The 22,335-nt window shown below is 61.9% G+C and overlaps 1 protein-coding gene across 3 annotated transcripts; it reads left to right on the top strand.

Moving 5' to 3' along the window:
* Positions 1–24: 24 nt before the first annotated feature.
* Positions 25–21,991, top strand: SH2B2 (SH2B adaptor protein 2). 3 transcript variants are annotated; one of them, XM_046665625.1, is made up of 9 exons: positions 25–317; positions 10,027–10,787; positions 14,024–14,125; positions 15,855–15,946; positions 17,352–17,443; positions 17,550–17,714; positions 18,190–18,398; positions 20,902–21,073; positions 21,520–21,990. In XM_046665625.1, exons 2-9 carry the CDS (start codon positions 10,056–10,058, stop codon positions 21,861–21,863), a joined length of 1,908 nt encoding a protein of 635 aa, XP_046521581.1. In that variant the 5' UTR covers positions 25–317; positions 10,027–10,055; the 3' UTR covers positions 21,864–21,990. The 3 variants fall into 3 exon arrangements, with proteins under 3 accessions (XP_046521581.1, XP_046521579.1, XP_046521580.1); XM_046665623.1 differs by having other exon boundaries at positions 175–313; positions 18,157–18,398; positions 21,520–21,991; XM_046665624.1 differs by having other exon boundaries at positions 185–317; positions 17,553–17,714.
* The last annotated feature ends 344 nt before the right edge of the window (positions 21,992–22,335 follow it).

Here is a 22,335-nt window from a genome sequence, read left to right on the forward strand (position 1 = left end):
GGGGAGGCGCGCGCGGCGCGGGCGGGGGGCGCAAGGGGGAGCGGGCGGGGCGCGCGCGGCGCGGGGCTGGGCTCGGAGCGCGCGGGGCTCGGCCGCTGGGAGAGTCGAGCCGGGGCCGCGCCGGGCCCACGAGGAGCGCACGAGCCTTCGAGGTTGTGGACCAGGGAGGGAGGAGCCGCCGCCGCCGCCGGCTCCCGCCCGGAGGGAGCCCGAACCCGCCCTGGGCTATGAGCCGCCGGACCCGGGAAGCCCGGCCGCGGTCCGGGCAGCGCTCCGCCGGCGCCCCGGCCAGCCCGGCCGCAGCTGCGCGCCTGTAGGTACGGCCTGCTTGTCCTCAGTTCCCTCGTCCCCTCGGCCATCACCCCGGACCCCATCCGTCCCTAAGGGCGTGCGTGTGTGTGCGCACGGCTGCCCCGGGGAGCGCGGCCGCACGCGTCCTGGTCCGCGCGTGTTGTCTTTGTGTGCGCGGGTGGGAGGGAGCGCGGCGAGGAGATGCGCCCCGGCGGGGATCGGTTCCCAGACCCCCATCCCGGGCCGGGCGGGAGTGGCGGGAGGGGCTGAGCCGCCTCCGGAGCAGCTGCGCCCCCGTCCCCTCCTAGGGCCCAGGCCCCGCGGTTGGGCGAGAACAGCGGGCCCCCCGGAGGAGGGGTCTCTAGCCATGGCAGAGGGGGGAGCCGGGGTCTCTTCCCTAGGCTGCGGGGGCGAGGGGAGGGCCAACCTGGAATGAGGGTGCTGGCCATGGGAGGGACCCCAGCCAGACCACTGTCAGCGGACCGGCACGCCCTCCATTCGGCCCAGGCCTTCTTTCTCACGGTCACCATTCTCGACCCGCCCACCCCGGGAGCTCTCCGGCAGCCTCCGATAGTGGGGAGGACGCCGAGGGTGCCCGAGAGGCGGGCGCCTTTAAGAAGGGGCGGGTTCGTGCCCTCCATTCAGGCCCTTGGGCCTCGGCCATTGATGAACCTGCGGGCAGCGCAGCGCGGGGCCGAGAGCCTGGCCAGACCCGCGGGCCGAGGCCAGGCCGAGGCAGGGATCCGTCCGGGGCTCCAGCAGCCCACGAAGTGAGGTCTTCAGGGGGAGAAGTCTTCAGTGAGCAGGGCCTCTCAGGAGCCGCACAGGGTGGACCGGGCAGTCTCAGGAGTGACCGTCTCGGGAGTGACTGTGAACATGGAAAAGGCAAAACTGTGTTCACACTGAGTTGGTGCAGGGGAGCCTCAGAGGCTAACCTGGGGTGACCCCTCTCTCTGCCTTTTGAGCCCCCATTATCTACCCTGTGAAATGGGGATGGTGCTGCCTACCTCCTAGCTGAGTGACCAGCAAGAGTGCCCACCCAACACAGGTCACTGAGCATGGGGTGAGTGAGGACCTCTGGGAGGGCAGCGGGGTGGAGGAGGTGATCTCCCCAAGAGGCTCTGGCTCCCTCTGTTGGGGATGTGGTCTGAACCCCCCTACTTTGCCCTCCACTTTGAACGAATCTTTTTCCGTCCTGGCCTCCCTGCCCCATCCAGGAGGCCACTGTTTGGAGGAGGGACCCAGAACCTTTCAACTCTAGGAACTTTGGGAGAGGTCTGGCGGTGGCACCAAGTGGCTGGTGTGGGTCAGGGCGGTTATGGGGTTCTCAGGGTCAGAGTTTCCCACAAGCTGCTTCCTTCTCCTCACCCCCTCTAGAGGGGGTGAATGATGGTGGGCAAGAGATTCTCATGCCAGGTAATCGAGTGGTTCTAAGTCATCGAATTAATACATATGCTTTTTTGTCACCTTCATTGTGAAAAATCTGTCTAGAGTTTCTAAACTCCTCCTTACTTAGTGGGTCTCCTAGGGAGAACCCCCGCACATACTCCCAAGGGTGGGCCTCCCTAGGAGGTGTCGGAGGTGGGACCCCCACCCAGGTGGAGCCTGGGCCCCCCAGGGCTGAGCATTGGTTTCGAGCTGACTCCTGCCAGGGTAAGGACGTCTTTGCCACTTCTAATGTAGTCTTCACAACAACACTGTGGGTTTGTCACTATTATTATCTCCATCTTGCAGAGAAGGAAACAGATTGAGAGAGGTGAAATGACTTGCCCAAAGTTACTCAGCCAACAAGCCAGGCCTCCAAACCACTTCTCTCTGACAAGAGCCTGGTCCTTACCTGTTGCACTATCTACCCATCCTGGCTTGTGGGTGCCTCGGGCCTCCTGGCTGCTGTCCCCATGGGATTCTGGTCCAGTCTTGGAGCCTGCCTCGCTTCCTGCTTCTCGCCGTCCATGTGGGACCAGAGGGGCGGTGGTAGCTTTGGAGCCTGGGGAGGTTTCTCTTCCCCCCTCATCTTGTTGGGTCTGTTTTTATGGCTGTGCTCTGTCCCAGGGGAGAGCAGGTGTGACTCCTCAACATCTAGAAGAGGTCTCAGCCCGCACCTGTTGGGCAGCGCGAGGCAGGGCATCAGTATGTGGGAGGCTCCTCTGGGTGAAGCGGGGTTTGGACCCCGTTCTTCAGATATTTCCAACACTCTGTGTGGGTATAACACCCAGCTGGGGGCTCATGGTCTGGTGGAGAAGACAGGCCACAAGCCATGTGGTGTTGTGGGGGGGGGGGGGTCCAGGGGGGGGGGGGGGACAGGATAAAGGGGAGCCTTCTCAAGGCCTCCATGGGCTCGGGGCCCCGCCAGCTGCTGGGGCAGAGGAGTAGAGCAGGTGGGGCAATGCCGGGCTGAGTGCTGACACTCCAAGCAGAGGACAAGCAGGGGCTGGAGGAAGAGGGTGTATTGGAGCTTGGATGTGGTGAGTTTGAGGTGCCTGGAGATCAGTCAGGCCGGGAGTTCACTTGCTCTGAGAAAGGCCGAGGGAACTTGACAAGCATCCTCAGTACCCAGAGTTCCAGCGTGCTCAGAACTGAGGGGAGGCGCTGGAGGGCTCAGTTAGGAGTCACCGGCATGTGTGTCATGAAAAAGTCAGAAGGCAGACTGGTGGGCTGAGTGGTGGGGGTCGAGGGGGCTGTCTTGCAGGTTTCAGGGGCTGGGCCAAGGGCCAGAGCTATCTGGGAGGGCTGTGAATCAGAGCCTAGGTGAGATCCATGAGACTGGGAGAGGGGGGAGACCTCGAGGCTCAGGCCAAGGCTGAAGAGGGGTGCCTCTGCTCTGCAACCCTAGGAGGGCACGGCCAGAGCGCCTAAAGCCATCCCCGCCTGCTCTCCACCTACAGCGCCTGTCCAGGAACTGTCCAGCACCAGGTGCTCCTGAAGGAGGATGGGCTTCCCTCAGAAGCCCCTGGGCCCTGGTGTAGCTTATGGTCCTGGGCCCTACTCCTTGCTCAGCTAACATGTGCTTCCTGCAGGGCCCAGCTTTGGGTTCCCCTGCCCTCCAGCCTGTCAGAATGCCCCCTTCTCTGAGGGTAGGCATCTCCTTTCCCAAAGCAGGACCTGGGTTCCCCACTGTGCCCTCAGAGTGAGAGCTCCCCAGGGACAGGGCCCTGTTGGGAGTATCGTGTGCTGCAGAAAGGGACAGATCTGAACTTGGCTCCACGCTCTCCTCTCACCCATTCTGTGGCCCTTGACCCACCCACCTGCCTCCTGACAGGTAGCAGACAACCAGTAGAAATCCAGTGAGTGACAGGCCCCTCGCCTCCCTGGCCCGAACCCCATTCCCTCATCTGTGCAATGGGAGAATCCTCTCTTCCTGGCAGGGAAGATGTGAGGGAGAAGGGCTTTAAACAGGGGCATAGCCCATTCGGATGTGGGTCCTAGAAAGATGACCTTGGCCACACTATGGAGCATGAATTCGTTGGAGGTTGGAGCAACAGTGGGAAACAGGCTGAGGAGGAGGCCTCTGCAGCCATCTGCCCAGAGCAGAGGGGAAGAAAAAGGAAACGGATGCAAGACATTTAGGAAGTAGAAGCAGAAGAGCTTTGATTTTTAAACAATTCACTTATTTCATCCTCATGACAGCCCTTTGAAGCCAGTGCTGTTATTACCCTCCATTTGAACAGGTGAGGAAACTGAGGCCCCAGGAGCCAAGTCGCTTACCCACCGCCACATAGCCAGGAAGCAGAGGAGCCGGGATTCAAACCCGGATGGCCTGGCTCCAGATCTCAGGTTTTGAACCACTCCCCTGTCCCAACGTGTCGAATGACCAGATGTGGAGTGTGATGGGAGCAGCTGTGGGGTACAGCTATGGGGCCCCCTATGATGGGGAGTCTGCAGGGCCCAGAGCCAGCAGGGCTTGTCAAGGTTGGGGGCATCAGTGAAAGCTAGGGGGCTCAGCCAAAGAGTTGCCACCCTCCCACAGTGGCAGAGGCTGGGAGTTGTGTGAAAGGCAGGAAGGTGTGCTGGGCACAGGGCTGCTGTACCATCTTTAACAGCTGCCTTCCAGCAATGCTCCTCGGCACAGGCCTTGGGCCATGAAGCAATGCGAGTACAAGAGCAGGATGGTCCCACTTTACAGCTATGGAAACTGATGCTCAGAAAAGCCAGGACCACCTGAGTGCCCCACCTCCCCACAATCATACAGCGGCAGTGTCCCAAGGGCTCTTGATGTGCACCTGTCACTAGTTAGAGCTCCCTCCCATACCCACTCTGCAGCAAAGTCCCAGCAGGTTCAAGGGTGTGAAGACCAGAAGCCGTGCCCACTTCTGCCTTCTGCCAGGGTCATGGTTTGCACAGATATTCTGGTTGGGAGGGGTCGGGGAATTCCAGCCACACCCCACTCTTGCAGGAACCTTGGTTCAGAGCCTGCCCTGTGGGGAGACTTTCTGGGGGTGGGGTGAGGTGGGGTGAGGTGGGGAGTAGACTTGAGAACCAACGCCCGAGGACCCAAAAGTGAAAGAGAATGTGCCCTGTGTGCTGTCTGCCTCCATCTGCAGGGGAGAAGACTCAGGCAGCCAGCAGGCAGAGGTATCCTGGCTGAAGGACCGGGCTGCCCGGAGGTTGCCTCTGTCCTACAGGGGGAGGGGTGCAGAGAGAGGGCTGGAGGAGACTGTCCCACAGAGGCCAGGAGAGCAGCTGGAGGAACAGCAGGGTGGAGGATGGAAAGAGCCTTCACTGTAAAGTGCAGGGTTGAGTGGGCCGGGCCAGGCCAGTGGTCCTGAGAAGCCCAGAGGAGAGGACTCAGTGGGCATGATTGGGGCTGGCTTCCTTGAAGACAGGGAAGAGTATCTGGCATTCCTCTGAACCCTGTGATGAGTAAGGGTGCAGAAGAAGGGCGGGGCATTTTGGTGAAAGATGCTGCCCAGGGGCAGCCTGGCGGGGCAGGCTTCAGGGTACTGTGGCTAGTTGGCACTGTGGGGCCTCCTTTCACTCCCTGGGGTCACTTGTCTCCTGTGGTGGGGAGGCCGGCTCCAGCTGGGGCTCCCCGGGCCACTGCCCACTGTGTGGTGGATCGATTGGTCACTCCTTGGCCCATTAGCGGGGGTGGCTGGGCAGCCTCATCAATATTTTAAGGAATGACCTGGCCGTGGGGTCCGGAACTGTGTGCCAGCAGGGCTGACAACTGGCTTTTTTTCTTTTCCAATTGTCAGCGCTATTTTTACCACCGGAAGGCCAGCCGCCCCCTCTCTCAGGCGTCTAACCGGGTGGGGGTGGGGGGTTCTCCCGACTGGGTTCCTGGCAGAGGGGATAGGAGAGTCTGTGGCTTGGAAAGGCAATAGGAAGGGACTCGATTAGGCTTCCCCTGCCCTCCTCATCCCCTGCCCCACCTCCCTGAAGCCCTATTCCATCCACCTGGGCCCTGGCTAGATGGGAGAAAGAAAACATTTTGCCAGGAGAAGCCAGACAGCACAGCTGAGCCTCGAAAAACCCCAGGGTGATGAATTAAGGAAGAGTGGCCTGCCCACCCAGGGCCCTGGGGGGGCCAGCACCTGATCCCCGGACCCGGGTGGGCTCCCTTTATCTACAGGCCCGGTCCTCAGAGAAGCCTGTGAAGGCGAGAGGCAATCGCTTGCCTACCCGTGGTCCCAGTGGGGTGACAGTGGGACCCCGCTCTTCAGTGTCCAAGGGCCGTGACAGTCAGGGACCCCTAGAAGCCACTGCTCCAGCCCCACATTTTTTTGATAAGAAGGCAAGGCAGAGCACAGATTTCCCACTGCCCAGGCAGATGCTGTCCCGCAGGACACTGACTCAGCAGGTCTTCTCTTGCTCCCTGGGGCTGTAGGAGGAGGAGCTGGGACCCTGCCCACAGAAGCAAGAGGGCCAAGGACCACAGGGACTGTGAGAGCTCAGGGAGGGAGGGCGTGTAGGGGGAAGAATTCCTGGAAGAAGAGAGGGTTTTACACAGTTTCAAGGCCAAGTAGAATTTGAACAATGTCATGCGCTGCATAATGACATGTCGGTCAACAAGGACTACATATACGACGGTGGTCCCCTGAGATCAGTACCATGTAGCCTAGGTGTGTAATGGGCTATCCCATCTATGTTTGTGTAAGTGCACGCTATGATGTTCACACCACGATGAAACCGCCTAACGACCCATTTCTCAGAATGCATCCCGGTCGTCAAGTGATGTGCAACTGTACCGGGCAGAGTGAGGAAGGCAGTCCAGGCAGGAGAGGAGGACACAGGGAAAGACTGAGGTGGGAGTTCCCAAGGAATCCCTGGAGGAGGGAGAGCCCGAGCCAGCTGGATTCAACTCAGAAAACTTCCAGGCCAGTCCGGACAGTGGGGGCTGGGTGACTTTATCCACTCTGCTTCTGGTACCTCGGGGTCCCCTCCCTCTGAAGCCGAGGCCTCTTCCCTGTGCCTTGGAGCCCCCCCTTCGCAGAGACCCATGTCTGGGCCTCAGTCTCCCCATCTGTAACTAGATGTGGGGCTCCCTGCGGGCTCTGCTGCTTGTGACTTTTATCTCTGGCTGCTCAACCCCTGCAACACAGAAGTTCTGGCTGGACCCAGGGGACACCAAGGGCTGCTGTGCTGGGCATCAGACCCATAGGCCTCTGGCCAGCCAGCAAGGGTGGGTGGGAGAGGTGAAGGCAAGCCCAGCCTCCCAGGGCCTCCGAGGCCAGCTCCTGCCTGGGACCTGGCCACAGCTACCATACCCTTGGCAGATTCCTCTGAGTGGCACCCCTACCTCAGTGAGGGTGAGCTGGGACCCCCCTGTGAGAGCCTCTCTCCAGGGCCCTGTCCCTCCACGCTGCCCCTCCTCCCTGCCAGGGATATTCCCAGCCTGCAAGAAGAGTGGAGGGGATGGGGGTTGATCCCTGAAGATGCAGCACGGGGACCAACTTCCTCCCTCTTCTCATCTGCCCCGTGTGGGGGCATAATTATGTCAAACAGAGGCGTCCACATTTCATGCTTGCTCCCATGCTGGCCCTTCCCAGGCTGCCATGTCACCCGGTCTTACCTTCCTGGTGGTCCCAGTGGTCCACGGGGAGCACTGCCCTGCTGAGTAAATGGATGGGCTTGGAGCACACAGACAGGGCCTCCTGGCGTTAGCTGCAGGGCTTCTCCCTGACTCTTACCCCACAAAATGCGCCCTGTCCGAAGGTCAGGCCACAGCTGTGGCTCTCCACCTTCCCTGGAGGCCTCAGTGGTGGTGGCACATGCGTTCCTGCCTCCACCCCACTCCTGGCATGTGACTCAGAGCTGCCTTCTGCCCCCAAAGGGTGCCCATGCCAGATGGGGACTCAGACATGGAAATGGACACCTGGAATACCCTGCAGTTGGCCCCTTGCTAGAGGGATGGACAGGAGGGGACTGTGGGAGCTCAGAGGAGACACTCATGCCACCTGGGCAGGGGAGGCATGAAGAGGTCGGGGAAGGCTTCCTGGAGGAAGAGGCCCCTGGATTAATTATTGAAGGATGAGTAAGAGTTAGCCAGATGGAGAAAGGAGGAAGAGCAGGGCAGGAAAAAGGCCCAGCATGAGCCACGCTCATGGGTGCCTCAGCCTCCCTTCTCCCAGCCCCGCCCCCCATGTCCTGACAAGTCTGCCTCCAAGTTGTTGCTCACGCCTGCAGTGAGGTCACTCTGCAGCCTCCATACGGGCCCCGCCTCCCCTAGGAAACCTTCTTAACTCCCTGCTCCCCTCTCCCCCAATACCAGGGCAGGAGTCTCCGAGGAGACCTGCTGGTTTGCAGAACTGTCCTCTGTGCTTAGTGGCCTCATCAAGTGGCCCCTTTCCTCCCTGGGCTGTCCTGTGGTTATTGACTGCAGATCATGGCGAGGCTGCCCCAAGGTGAGAGGGAATTCCCACGGTGCCCTGTGGCCCAGAGGCCCCACGGATGATCTCACAGAAGTGGGGCAGCTATTTTTACCAGCGTTTAATTACAGAGTTGGGATCCCAGGTCAGAGATGAGATGGTGCTTCCAGGGGCTGTGAGGGGAGGGCCATGCCAGGAGATGGGGGGGGCTCCTGGGAGGGCAGGCGGCGGCGTGACCCTGCTCTCAGTGCCCCTAATGCTAGACAGGCCCCCTCAGATAGGGGCTCCCCAGGGCAGGGCCTAACCACATCACCCCACTTATTCTCCCCGGGTGATTTTCACCCTGGCCCGGGAGGCAGGGGGGATGCATAAAGCCAATGGGCTGGGCCTGTGCCCCAGGGCTGATGCCATCTTAGGGAGGAGGAGGCAAGGCCCCCAAATGACTGGACACACACCCTGTAGTTTGATGATCCAGGGTGATCAAGGACGGAGGGCCCTGGGAAGAGAAGGAGGCAGCTGGGTGAGGGGATGGCTGGGATTCTGGAGTGGGGCCTCTTCGGGAAGGTGGGATTGGATGGGAGGTCTGGAGGGGCAGGAGGGCAGGAGGCGGGAACACAAGTAGAGCGGGCAGGCCGAGAAGTCTGAGGAGCAGCACCTTCCATGCCAGGAGGACAAATTGGTCATACTGGATCCATACCGGGAGGTGACCCCTAGGCCTGGAGTCAGGGCAAGAATCCCAGGCCCGTCACTCACAAGCTGTGAGTTCTCAGGCCCCAAGTGAGGGCTTAGGCACCGACGGCTGTGACACACCTGGGGTGCTGAACACATTCATTTCTTCATTTATTCATTCAGTGTTTACTGATCACCTGCCATGTGCCCAGCATGGGGGACACAGCCACTTAGAAGACTCAAAATCCCTGCCTTGTGGAGCTGGCATTCTCAGGGGAAGGGTGTGGTGGGGTGTTGGGGTAGGACAACACAACCAAGCGAGTGAATAAATGGTATGTCAGGTGGGGCTGCCTGCACTGCTGGAGCAGGAGGATTTCTTATTCTCAGTAGGGTGGTGGTCAAGAAAGGCTATCGGAAACCGGAAGGAAATGAGAGAGTGTGGGAAAAGAACATTCCAGGCAAGGGCAAGAGAGAAGGGCAAGTGCAAAGGCCCTGGGGTGGGACCCAGGTGCAGCCAGAGCAGAGTGGGCAAGGAGAAGAGTGGCAGGAGATAAGCTCAGAGAGGTAAATGGAGGCAGACCAGGTGAGGCCTTGGGGGCCATTGGTAGGACTCTGGCTCTTACTCTGAGTGGAATGGGAGCCATTGCAAGATTTTTAGCAGAAGAGGAACTGATCTGTCTTATGTTTTAAAAATGATGACTGGGTTCCTGGGTGGAGAACAGACTATAGAGGGGTGAGGTCAGGTTTCCGGGGCCCAGTGGAGAGGCTGCTAAAGGACTGAAAGCAAGAGAAGGGGTTCTGAGGGTCCCTGGACAGCAGCCTGGACCAGGAGGAGGGGGGCAGGGGTTGGGCTCTTGGCGTATTTCACAGACAGAGCCATGAGCATTGCACATGACTTCTTCCTGTGCACCAGGCTGTGGGGGTCCTCAGAAGTTACCTAGGAAAGCATGGGGACCCCACTTCAAGGCACCTGTCGTCCCAGCGTCCTTGGCCAGCCCCAGGAATGACCTCGGGGTTCCCTGAGGCTGCTGTTTGAAGAGGGGGCTCCCCTCTTGCAGACACTGCTTCGGCCTCCCTGGTTGTCCTCCTCTTCACACGCTGGCGCTGCTCCCAATGGCTGCATGTTGTAGCCGCCGCCCACCGCACTCATGCAGACACACACAGCCCCAGGGAGCCCTGGGGGAGCTGGCCACGGTGGGGGGACAGGGGCGCTCTGATCAGAGGTCAGAAGCTCACTCCGCGCCCTTTTCGCCCGCAGCCGCAGGGGGCTGCGATGGGACGGGAGCCATGAATGGTGCCGCCCCCGGCCCCGCCGCCGCCGCCGCCCCGGTCCCGGTCCCGGTCCCGGTCCCGGTCCCGGACTGGCGGCAGTTCTGCGAGCTGCACGCGCAGGCGGCCGCCGTGGATTTTGCGCACAAGTTCTGCCGCTTCCTGCGCGACAACCCGGCCTACGACACGCCCGACGCTGGAGCCTCCTTCTCCCGCCACTTTGCCGCCAACTTCCTGGACGTCTTCGGCGAGGAGGTGCGCCGCGTGCTGGTGGCCGCGCCGGCGTCCCCCGGGGCCATGGAGCCCGAGGCGGCGGGGCCCCCGGCGCTCAAGGCGGCGGCGTACGGCCACTCGCGGAGCTCGGAGGACGTGTCGGCGCACGCGGCGGCCAAGGCCCGCGTCCGCAAGGGCTTCTCGCTGCGCAACATGAGCCTGTGCGTGATGGACGGCGTGCGCGACATGTGGCACCGGCGCGCCTCGCCCGAGCCCGACGTGGGGGCTGCCCCGCGGGCCGCCGAGCCCCCGGCCGAGCCGCGTGACAAGTGGACGCGGCGCCTGCGGCTGTCGCGGACGCTGGCGGCCAAGGTGGAGCTGGTGGACATCCAGCGCGAGGGCGCGCTGCGCTTCATGGTGGCCGACGACGCGGCCGCGGGCCCCGGGGGCGCCGCCCAGTGGCAGAAGTGCCGCCTGCTGCTGCGCAGAGCCGTGGCCGGCGAGCGCTTCCGCCTGGAGTTCTTCGTGCCACCCAAGGTGAGCGCCAACCCCCACCCTGGGGGACGGCGGAGGGGCGTGGGCAGGGGCTTTGGGGACCGCACTGCCTGGTCTGATTGGCGGGACGGAGTATTCAGTGTCAGGAACCTGGGATGTAGGCCCCACTCTACCTTTCCAACAAATGACCTCTCAAGCTCTCTTTCCCCGCCTGCCAGGTGTGGGAAGGACTCTCCGGCTGCAGGAGGGGTTCCGGGGTACTGTTCTTGGTGATGGGAGAGAACCTGGCTGCCTGCCTCCCTCTTCCGCTCCTGGGGCCTCTGGGTGGCTGGAGCCTTCCAGAGAGGAGGCCTTTGGGGATGAGGGCAGGGAGCGACAGTGGCACACTCAAAGAGGCCCCCCTCGCCCAGAGGTCTGCAGCTGGCTCCATGGAATCTGCTGGTCTCCAGCTTGGCCGCCAGGCCAAAGCCAAGACCCTACCTGGTTGGCCCTTTTCTGACCCGGGTTTCAAACGCTAGGTTTCTAGCTGTCACCAGCATTGCTGCTCACCTGAGTGCACCGTTCCCACCCTTGCCCTGGGGACAGCTTTGGGTCTCATCCAGGACAGCAAACCTGCCTTGTCTGGACAGTGGGAGTACATGTAATAACAGTGCTCACTTTCCTAGAGCCCACTGCATGTCAGGCCCTCAGTCTGGGAGACAGGCTCATGGTCTCAGTGTCCAGCAAGGTAAGTGTCGTGGTCCCCAGGTCACAGAAGAGAAAACAAACGAATACTCAGAGAGGGAGTGTGGCCTGCCCAAAGTCACATGGCTGGTAGGTGGCAGAGCTGGGCTAATTTTACCCACCACCCTGGTGGTCCTGGGAATGAAAGGAGCGTGGAGGTGGGAGCTCCTTGTACACTGGGAGGCTGGGAAAGGTGGGAGGTTGTGCTGGTGCAGCAGCCAGCAGCACCCCCAGGAACCGCCCAGGGCCCCACCCACCTCTGGGCCCACTCTGTCCCCAGGTGCCTTCAGCCATCCTGAGTCTCTGCTCTTTCTCCATCTCCCAGGCTGTCAGGGTGGACCCTGGGTGCTCCTCCTGGCCTGTCTCTGGAGGTGCAGGGTATGGGCTCCCCAAGGCTGGATGCCCATGTGCCCCATGAGAGGTGACTTCCCAGGGACACACTTTACTCTCTGAAGAGCTTTCTCTCCAAGTCTCAGGACCTGCAGACTTCCCAAGGGCAGAATGTGCCCCCACCTTTAGGTCCCTGAGAGGAATCATAGAGCACGAAGCCCAACTCCACCGCTTGTCACACAGGGAGCCCAAGGCCCAGGGAGGGCTGGGGAGTAGGATGGACTTTGTCCAGGGTCACCCAGAGGTCAGAGGCACAGGCCTAGGGCTTCACCGCCTCGCCTGCCTCTGGGCTCTGAATGACAGTCGCAGCTGCCGGGCTGTAAATAGCTGCATCGCTGCCCTCCGGGGAGGGAATGCAGCAGCTGGTGCCTTCTCCCTTAGTCCCTCCCGGCCACCATTCACCCCGGGCAGAGGGCAGAGCTCTTGAGGGGCCACTTTCCCAACCTCTGAGGAAGGCGGGTACGTTCCTTCCCGCCAATCTAGCCTCAGACCCCCCCTTTTGTCATGCAAATGTCTGAATTCAGGAGTGAGTCCCTGTGGGAAGGTGGCTCCTACCACAGCAAGGGCTCCTGGTGAGTTTCCCAAATGTGTTGGGTCCCAGGGTGAGCGAGCCCCCAAGGCACGCCTGCTGACACCCCCACTACCTTTTAGCCGCCTTCTCCCACCCACAGTCCACGTCTCCTCTTGCCGCTGGAGGCAGAGCTGCATTCTTGGAGCTGACAGGAGCTTGGGGTCTGCAGCTCAGGGGCTCTTTCCTTGGGGTCCTCAGACTTCCCTCTCACACAGCCCCATGAGTCAGGTCTCCAGCCTTCTGCCCCCTCATCCTGCAGGAAGAGTCTCCTGGACCCCAGGTCCCCTCATAGCCCTGTGCCAGACCAGCCCTGGGGACCCTTTGCCATTGGGGAGCCACCAGGAGGCTGGCATTTGCAGGACTGGATGGTAACATTGGGGTGAACACTGGGTGCTGTGGGGCCATAGGCGGTTTTGGAAGCACGAGTTGTGTGAGCAAAGGCCTGGAGTCTGAAACAACCCGATGGCTCTGTCCAGGGAAGTGGGAGCAGTGGGGTGTGGCTGGAGCAGGGTGAAGGCAGTGGGGCCAGGTCACGCAGGCCTTAAACGCCGGGCAGAGGGACCAGCACCTGTGGCCAGCGGGAGCCCGGCCGAAGCCCAGTCCAGGCCTGCCCTGTGGACCCCTCTCAGCTCCACCCACTCCAGGACTGTGGCCCCTGCCCCAGGGGCTGGTGTGATGGCCTGCCAAGGTCAGCCGAGCCCCTCGGTCACGGCTCCAAGCCCAGCCCTGCGCCCACTGGATAGCAGCCAGTGCTGCCAGGAATTCCCATCCGCCTGCCCACCCGACGTGTGGCCCTTCCCTTTCCTCCTGAGAAAGTCCCTGTCCCAGAGCCCAAGCCCTGCCGGGAATCTCAGTCTCAAGCCAGCCCTGGGGCGGGGGGGGGGGAGGCCTCGGACCATAGCCAGGAGCTTTGGGGCAGAATGGGAGGGCCAGGCGCATGGTGCCCCCCCTGGAGCCCTGACAGCTCACCCTGGTTAAACCCCACGCTAGGCCCTTTTCCTCCACCTGGAGACACGGCCCTGCCTGGCTCCAGGAGCCCCGTTCTGAGTCGGGGGCTCCAGAGCTGAGCTCTGGAAAGTCTGGTCTAAAGGAGGAGACCAGCATTTTTCTTTTAAATGAACTAGAATAGACTAGAAAATACCATACTCCATCACACACAGTCAGGGTAAATATTGTCAGGTAAAACCCTTGTTTCAGAGATATTTTTGCCTGTGTGTGTACTGGGTCACAAGGTCAGATGTATTTCTTACTATGGGTCAAGGTCAACAATGTGAAACCCAGAGATCTGGTGGGTGCCCTGGGCAGAAAGGCAGCCTGGGCGGTGTTCAGCCCTCAGGGCTTACAGGTGGGAGATCCAGATGTTAGTGCCAGCTCTGTCCCCGAATTGCTGTGTGACTTTATGGGGAGGTCCCTTTGTTTCCCAGAAACTCCCTCAGCTTACCCATCTGTGAAATGGGGATTGGAACACCTCCAGGCCTGAGCTGCATGGCGTTCTGGGCTGAGGGCTGCTCTGACCTCTGGGAGGAGGGGAGGGGAGAGGGTTTCAGGAGGCCCTGGGGCCTCTCTCTCACTGCCCCTTCCTCTGGCCCCCCAGGCCTCCAAGCCCAAGGTCAGCATCCCTCTCTCGGCCATCATCGAGGTCCGCACCACGATGCCCCTGGAGATGCCGGAGAAGGACAACACGTTCGTGCTCAAGGTGAGCCCCACCCTGGGCCCTGCAGATTCTCTGGCTGCCCCAGGCCACCTCCCTCACGGTGGCACAGCTTGAGGTCACTGTAGGGGGTGTGAGGGTAAGGGGTAAGGGCGGTGGGGAGGGAGTCCTGATGGGGGACCAGGACCCTCAACAGATATCTAGCACATAGCTAGGTTTTCCATCTGGACTTAGTCTCTAAAGCCAAGTGCCCAGGTGTCCCCACCCCCTGGGCCTCTGTTCCCATTTCCTCCTGGGCCTGGGTGAAGGTCTTCTGGGTTTCACTTCCTCCCCTCCCTTCCCCCACCGCAGCCAATACACGCCCACTACCCACCCCCCCCCCCCCCCCCGGGTGGGAACGGTCACCAGCCTGCAGCAGGTATGCAAATGTTCCTGTCATAGGGTACTGGAGTGTGGGAACCCGCCTGGTCCCACAGAGGGCACAAAAACGCAGAGGGTGGGCGGCCAGGCACCCTGGTGGGTCTGGGGGCAGCTCGTCCTTTTCCCAGGCCCCATGTCACCGGGGTGGCCTCCTCGGGTTGCTGAGGACACGGCTCCAGGCTGCCAGGGCTGTCGCCCTGGGCCTCCTCAAAGGATTAGAGGGTGTTCATGAGGCCAAGTCCTCAAGGAGGCCTGGCCTGGTTCCTCCCACCCAAAGCTACACGGAGCCCCCACCCTCCCCTCCAGGCTCCTGGCTGGGCTTATGTTTTTACCCATCCCTATTTGCTTAGTCACGAACTCCCTTATTTATTTAGCAAACATTTGCCAACCCCATACCCTGAGTCACCCCAGGCTGGGGGCTGGGGACACAGCCCCTCCCTGCCTGGCATTCTTATCTGCCGGGCAAGACAGGTCCGCAGCCTCACCCCCCACTCTGCTGCTGCTCATGCTTAGCAACCCTGAGGCAGAGGGTTCACCTGCTGGCCCACTCCAGGCCTCAGTTTCCCCATCTGTTCAGAGAGGGGTTGAAGGCGGTCCCTGCATTTTAACTGAGGGACACACAGGAAACTGAGAGCACAGGACCTTGGCTTCACAGAGACCTGGGTCAGGTCCCAGCGCTGCTGCTGAGTGCTGCTGTGACTTGGAGCAAGTTACTTGACCTCTCTGACCCTCAGTCTTTTCATCTGTACCATGGGGAATACATGTCGCCTCCCTCACAGGGCTGCTGAGAGGAGGTCATCAGACAACGTTTGTGGAGGGTGCTGCTCAGCCTGGCCCACAGCAGGGGCTGCCTCCTCTCTTCCCTTCTGGAGGCTGTTTATCCCAGGGGCGTGGCCACAGAAGTGGCGTTCCAGGCACTAAGGTGTGGGAGTCCCTCACCTCAGTGTGCCGGGCCAGCGGGCCCCACAGTTGACTTGACAGTTGTGGTACCCGGGCATGGGTTGGGGATGCTGGGCCACCCATCCCTTCCCCAGCCAACATGACCGCCTCAGAAGCTGCACCTCCAGGGCCTGAGGACCTGAGGTCCATGGGGCTGGACGTCATCCCCAGTGATCCCCAGTGGTGGGCCTGGGAGGGTGGGACTGCTGAGAAGATGGGCTGCCACTCCACCCTGGGAGCCTGGCCTAGGCTTGGGGCGGTGCCTGATGGTGACCCCACTGTCCTCAGGGCTGCTCACCCTAGTGAGCTGCCGACGGGGAATGGGGCTGAGCCATTTCTCCTGGGGTCCGGAGCCCCCTGCTGAGGGTAGAGGAAGTCAGGGTGCTGACTGATCTGGACTGGCCACCCCCTCCAGGTGGAGAACGGAGCAGAGTACATCCTGGAGACCATCGACTCCCTGCAGAAGCACTCATGGGTGGCTGACATCCAGGGCTGCGTGGATCCCGGGTGAGTGCCCAAGCCACCCTAGCATGGGTGGCCGAGGTGGGGGCCAGACTGGGGTGTGCCCTTGGCCCAGCCTTCTCAGGGAGCAGCCTTCCGGTGAGGGCAGGAGCTGAACTCGAGAAATGGGCTTGTCTCATGACAATCCTATGCAAGTCGGTGCTGGCCAGGATCAGCCGTACCCCCACCCCCACCCTCACCCCAGCAGGCTCTGTGAGGCCCGCTCTGCAGGGTCAGGGCCTGGAGACCTGGAAGGAAATCGGACCAAGTCTTGTCCTCACCCAAGGGGAGCCTGAGATCACTAAGAGTTAGCCAGTGATGGGGAGAGCCTGAGAGGCCGGGCATGGACCAACAGAGGGGAGACCCCTTGCCCAGCCCTGGAGCTCAGAGACGTCTGAGGTCTGTGGGTAGAAGTGCTCGCTGTCTCCGAGGCTTAAAGAAAGAGTGGGCCTGAGCCAGCAGAGAGGGTTGTGGCTGTGGGAGGGCAGAGAGAACAGCCCAGCCAAAGGTATGGAGGCGTGCCAGAGTTTGGGACTCACAGGGGACGTCAAGGCCTTCGGGTAGCTAGAATTAGGGCTGGTGAGGAGGGGACTCCATGAGAGCCCAGGAAGATGGTAGGTCGGGGGCAGTGGGGAGCCATGGTTAGTAATAAGCAGAGGGCAGCCAGGGTCAGCTGTGTAAGGAAGAGCAGCAGGGAGGCTGGCTACACCATCCAGGAGCCATCCAAAGCCAGGAGGAGGAGGGGCAGGCGGGCCGGCACAGAGCATTTGGCAACAGCTCGTCAGGCTAATGGGGTGAGCCAAGCCCGGGGGGAGGGGCTGCTGCTCTCTAATTAACAGCTTCATTTAAGGCAGCACAATTAAAGTCCTCAGTGCATCTCAGGCCCCCGATCCCCGAAGTGCTTGTAATCCCTGCCTTGCCACCCTCCCCGCCATCTGCTCTGCAGACTTTCCCCAGCCCCTGCAAAAGTGAACCACACTTTACAGCATTTCAGAGCTGGCGGGGACCCAGACACCCCGTGTCACAGACGGGGAGACAGAGGCCCAGGGCAGGGAAGGGAGCTGCCGAGGCCCCCCCACCACCATGCCCTGCCACCATTTGAGGGACTCCATGGGATCCCAGGAGGAGGCCAGCCCCTTGTGGGTTAGTGGCCAGGGGTCGTGGGCCCTCGAGAAGGACTGCGCCCACTTGGAGACCTCTCCATATGGCCCCATCACTCTCATGGTGGCCACAGAGCAAGGTGAGGGAGTGACAGAGGGACATGGGGGCACAGGGACCCCAGGAGAGCAGAGGGCAGGATAGGGCTGATGCTGGCCATGGAACTGTCAGCCACGGCCTGGCTCCATGAGCAGCCCGTGGTCCTTGTCTGTGTCCCACAGCAGGACATGGTTGTGCTTTGTTGCCTCCACAGGGACAGCGAGGAAGACACCGAGCCCTCCTGTGCCCGGGGAGGCTGTCTGGCCAGCCGCATGGCCTCCTGCAGCTGTGAGCTCCTGACGGACGGTAGGTGCGGGCAGAGATGGCTGGAGTGACGGAGGGCAGGGTTAGAGGGAGTGGTCACAGAGATGGCCAGACCAACAGATGTGCTTCTTACCTGCCACTTCTCCAGCAGTGGACCCGGCCCGGCCCCCAGAGACAACGGCAGCTGTGGTGACAGCCCCGCATAGCCGAGCTCGAGATGCAGTCAGCGAGTCCCTGGTCCATGTCCCACTGGAGACCTTCCTAGAGACCCTGGAATCCCCAGGCGGCAGTGGTGGCGACAGCAATAACACAGGTGCGGTGGGGGCTGTCCCTGCCCCTCCTTCCTGCACCCCACCCCTGGCCACAGGCACCCAAGGGCTCCCCCCAGAGCCCCTCCTGAGCCTCAGAAGCTGTGACATTTCATCTCATGGGGTCCTTTGCTCAGTGCCTCAGTACTTCAGGCTTTTGTAGGCCAGACCAGGAATGTGACTCCTCCCACAGGCCCTGGTTCCAACAGAAAATGCTCAGAGACAGGGATGCAAAGGGTCAGAACCAGGGGTTGGGGACAAGAAGCCTTGATTTGTCCCTGTGTTTTTTGCTGACTTAGAGAGTAACCCCAGGATAGTCCTCTCTGTCCCTCAGTTTACCTCATATGCTTACCTAGGGGGTTGGGTCAGCACCCTGTCTTGTTCTGACAGCGTTTTACATGCAAAAAGCCAACAAGATGTTGCATCCCTTTTCTCATTTATGTGCAGCCCCACGCCCCTCACACTGTCATCCCTCTGCAGGGGAGGAGGGAGCAGAGCCGGAGCCGGAGGCCGAGCCCGCGCTGGAGCTGTCCGACTACCCCTGGTTCCACGGCACGCTGTCACGGGTCAGGGCGGCTCAGCTGGTGCTGGCGGGGGGGCCCCGGAGCCACGGCCTCTTCGTGATCCGCCAGAGTGAGACTCGGCCGGGGGAGTACGTGCTGACCTTCAACTTCCAGGGCAAGGCCAAGGCAAGTGTTTAGAGTCGGGGGTGCAGGGGCAGAGCAGCCAGCCCTGCGGGGAGGGACCAGGGTAGCCCTGGTCCGGAGGCTGCCCCCGTGTCCCTGAGCAGTAGGTGTGGCATGACTTCCCACAGGCCTGCTCTTTGAACCGCCCGCATCCCTCCCACACCTCTGAGAGGTGCAGTCCGCCCCAGGCACGGCTTCCTCACTATCCAGATGGCGAAGTCACCTGCTGGTGGCCGAGCCCACAGGCAGCCGGGTCCTTCTGAGGGTTTAATTTTGACCCTGTGCAGTGAGGATCACTTTGCACTGGGGCTTCTGAGGGTCTCTGCCTAGAGCCACCTCAGTGCAGGGCTGGGGTCACCCAAGGCCCTCCTGCCCCACCGACCCCGAGAAAGCCCCTCGTCTGCCCTGCTCAAGTCGATTCACCAACCCCTCCTAGGCCCCAGCCCCGGGCCAGGCGTGTGCTCAGGCCAAGGGATGTGGAAGGGAACCACACTTGGGTGGGCCCTAGAGAGCCAGGCAGGAGGGCTGCGTAGGGTCTAGGGTGCCGGAGGAGTCTCTTGAGCCTGCCAGCCAGAGTAGGAGGGGAGCTTGACCTGAGACGGGCAGAGGATGGAGAATCCTTGAGGTGAGGACCCAGTGGGAGGGTGATCCAGACAGGGCACAGCAAAGAGGGGACAGTGCGCGCAGACCGTGGGCTCCTGAGGAAGGGCATTCATTGTGTGTTAAAAATGACCGAAGGTGCAAAGGAAAATATGACAGAAAAGTCAGACGAGTGTGTGCGTATGGGGGGGGGGGGGTGTTAGTTACATTGTGGCCAGAGTGGGCAGGAACCTTAAACCCCCCCATCCCATGTTTCCGATAAGGAAACAGACCAGCTCCGGCTCCTCCCAGGACACAGTTCCCGTCATCAGTCCCTGCTGAAGGAGGGGGCACCCCAGGGCCCCAGGCCTGCACTCGTGGTCAGTGTCCCTACTTGTGGCCAGCCTGGTGCAGGCCCCCCGCCCCAACTCCCTGGGCCTCTCTCCTTGGTGGCGTTGGCCCCACCGTGGGGAAGGTAGCACCTCCCCAGGGACACCTCCTTGGAAAGCAGCCACCCCTACCAGTTCCTCAGACAACCAGGCACTTAATGCTGTCCTTGGCAGACTGAAATGTGCTTCTTGGCCAGCAGTGCCCCGGGCAGCCTCCCCGGAGGGCCTGGATCTGACTCACGCCCAAGCCGGAGGCTAGGACGGTGCCCAGCCCACCACGAGGCATGGGGGGGATAGTGTAGGGGAGGGGACAAGGCAAGAGGATCCTCTCCTTCCTGGGGCAAGACCCAGCCTTGAACTGTTGGCCCAGGGTGGGCTAAGTGGTGGGGTACAGCAGGAACCCCAGCGTCCTGCTTGCACACCTCCTGGGGAGGAAGACCTCTGCCTTGTGAAGCAGTTCTTTCCACCTTCAGATAATAAATCTCTGGAAGGCTTTCCTGAAGACTGGGATGTACCCACCCCCTGGGGCCCAGCTCTGCCCCCGGCCTTGGCCCCAAAGGCCCTGCCAGATTTGAGGCTATGGTGGGACCTCACTGTGCTGTTCCTCTCGGGCCAGGCCCCTGCCCTGGGCTGCCACTAATGTTCCCTAGATTTGTTCCCACTGTTCTGGCAACTTCTGGCCCTGCTGAGTGGCAGGACTCACTCCTGGGACCCCCCACCATGGGGTGGGGGGGCTTCTCTATCCTTTGAGTAAGCAGCTAGGCCAGCTCCGTCTCCTGGGCGGAGCCATGTGCATACCCTGAAACCTTCCTGTCACCACCCCTCTTGCTACACGCATCCCAGTGACAGCCCCTCTTCCTCCTGTGGGATACATATTGAGTAAAATAGGGCTGAAGCCAGAGACCTGCAGCTCACCACAGGCCTGTGGCTCCTGTCCCCGAGGTGCCCTGTCCCATGTGGGCTGGAAACCCAGAGAGGAGCCAGCCCTATTCCTCGGCTCCAGGTTCTCCCCGCAGCACAGCTGAGAAGCACACACAGCCACTCCGCAGCCAGCCTGGGGTGGGTTCCACCCCTCTGGGCCTTGTCTCTGCGGTCACTGCCGGTAGACCTCTCGCCTTCTGGGGTGGGAGAATCACAAACATGAGTTCTCCTCCAAGCTCTCTGCCCTGTGACTATGGGGGAGTCACTCACTCCCTGTGCCTCAGTTTCCCCATCTATAACATAGGGGCTGTAATCTCTACCTTCTAGGGCTTTTGGAGGACTAGAGATGGGGGAGTGAAGGACATGATGTGGGTGCTCCCAGTATACAAATGCCTGCTCCCTTCAGTCCCAGCCTGGCTGTTGCCCCCATTCCCTACCCCCACAACAGAAGTGACACCCCCCCCAAGATGGGGCTCACATGTGAGGGAGCCCTGGCTCTGACACAGCCCCATGGGACCTCTGTGAGACTTGGTCCTCCCAATGACCCCTAAAGGCACTTGCCAGGCAGGTGGCCAGTCCAGAACCCCACCACTGAGTCCGCCCACCTGTGCCCACAGCACCTGCGCCTGTCCTTGAACGGCCACGGGCAGTGCCACGTACAGCACCTGTGGTTCCAGTCTGTGCTTGACATGCTCCGCCACTTCCACACCCACCCCATCCCGCTGGAGTCAGGTGGCTCAGCAGACATCACCCTGCGCAGCTATGTGCGGGCCCAGGGCCCCCCACCTGGTAAGACACCCCCGCTCCTGGCCGTGGATGGCTCAAGACAGACAGGTGGGCAGTGCGGGGAGGGAGGCACCCTCAGGCTATCACCTAGCATTGCTAGTCCCGCTGGGATAAGCGCCAGCGCAGTTGTAAGCAACCCGGGCCGTGAGGCTGGAAGGGAGAGTGGCAGCCCCACGGGTGCGGGTCCTGAGTGGTTCCTGGCAGGGAGCAGGGGGTCGGGGTCCAGCACGCACGGATTGAGCGCCATGTGTGTGCACTGCCGTCCATACCCCTGAGACTGGCTGTCCAGGGAACTGGGCTGGAACCAGGAGAGCTGCATGCGGGGCCTGGCTCCTTGTGTGACACCCATTCATCCCTCCGGCTCTCTGGGCCCCCTGCCTGACACGCTGGGCTGGAGGAGACGGGGCGCGGGGCAGGCTCGGCCCTCACGGACGGCTGTCCCGTTGCAGACCCGAGGCCCGCGCCCCCCGCCACGCCCGCGCCCCCCGCCTGCTGGAGCGAGCCGCCCGGCCAGCACTACTTCTCCAGCCTCGCTGCCACCGCCTGCCCGCCCGCCTCGCCCTCGGAGCCGGGCGGCGCCTCGTCCTCGTCCGCCTCGTCGTCCTCGGCCGCGTCTGGGCCCGGCGGCGCGCGCGCCCCCACCGAGGGTCCGCTCAGCGCGCGCAGCCGCAGCAACAGCGCCGAGCGCCTTCTGGAGGCGGCGGGGGGCGCCGAGGAGCCCCCAGAGGCCGGGCCGGGCGAGGGATCGCGGGGCCGCACGCGCGCCGTGGAGAACCAGTACTCCTTCTACTAGCCCGCCGCGGTGGCGCCAAGGCCCTGGGGCCACCCGGGCCGCCGTGCGCCCGCCCTCGTGGCCGTCCATCCGTCCGTCCAGCGGACACTGCCGGCCCCAGCCCGCTGCTGGGTGGGAAAAGCGAAGCTCTTCAGTGAAGACATAAATGTTATTAAAGAGCCTGTTTTAGGGACTGCACCTGGCTCTCCTGTTGTCCTTTCTCCTGCCCCGGCCTCGGGCACCGCTGCTTCTGGGACTGCGGGGGAGGAGGGGCGCGCCACACACGGGACCCCTTTCGAGCGCACCGTAGCCTTGCACGGCGAGGCCTCTGGCGTCCGGCGAGCAGACAACGAGCAGGCACCTGAATGAGGCACAGAGAAAGAGCGGGGACCCAAGAGCGGGGCACAGAGAGTCAACCCGGGGTGGAGGGATTGGGGAGGGGGCCTCACAGGAACTGAGAGAGAAAAGGGGGTGCAGAGCAGCGGTTTGGGGG

Source organism: Equus quagga, chromosome 7 (genome assembly GCF_021613505.1).
Source record: "Equus quagga isolate Etosha38 chromosome 7, UCLA_HA_Equagga_1.0, whole genome shotgun sequence".
NCBI lineage: Eukaryota > Metazoa > Chordata > Mammalia > Perissodactyla > Equidae > Equus > Equus quagga.

What these genes read in the sequence shown, in the direction of transcription:
- SH2B2 (XM_046665623.1), top strand. Translation starts at nt 10,056, where the DNA reads ATGAATGGTGCCGCCCCCGGCCCCGCCGCCGCCGCCGCCCCGGTCCCG. An exon ending in ACAACACGTTCGTGCTCAAG is followed by an intron (nt 14,126 to 15,854) that starts GTGAGCCCCACC and finishes CACCCCCTCCAG; the next exon opens with GTGGAGAACGGAGCAGAGTA. An exon ending in CAGGGCTGCGTGGATCCCGG is followed by an intron (nt 15,947 to 17,351) that starts GTGAGTGCCCAA and finishes TTGCCTCCACAG; the next exon opens with GGACAGCGAGGAAGACACCG.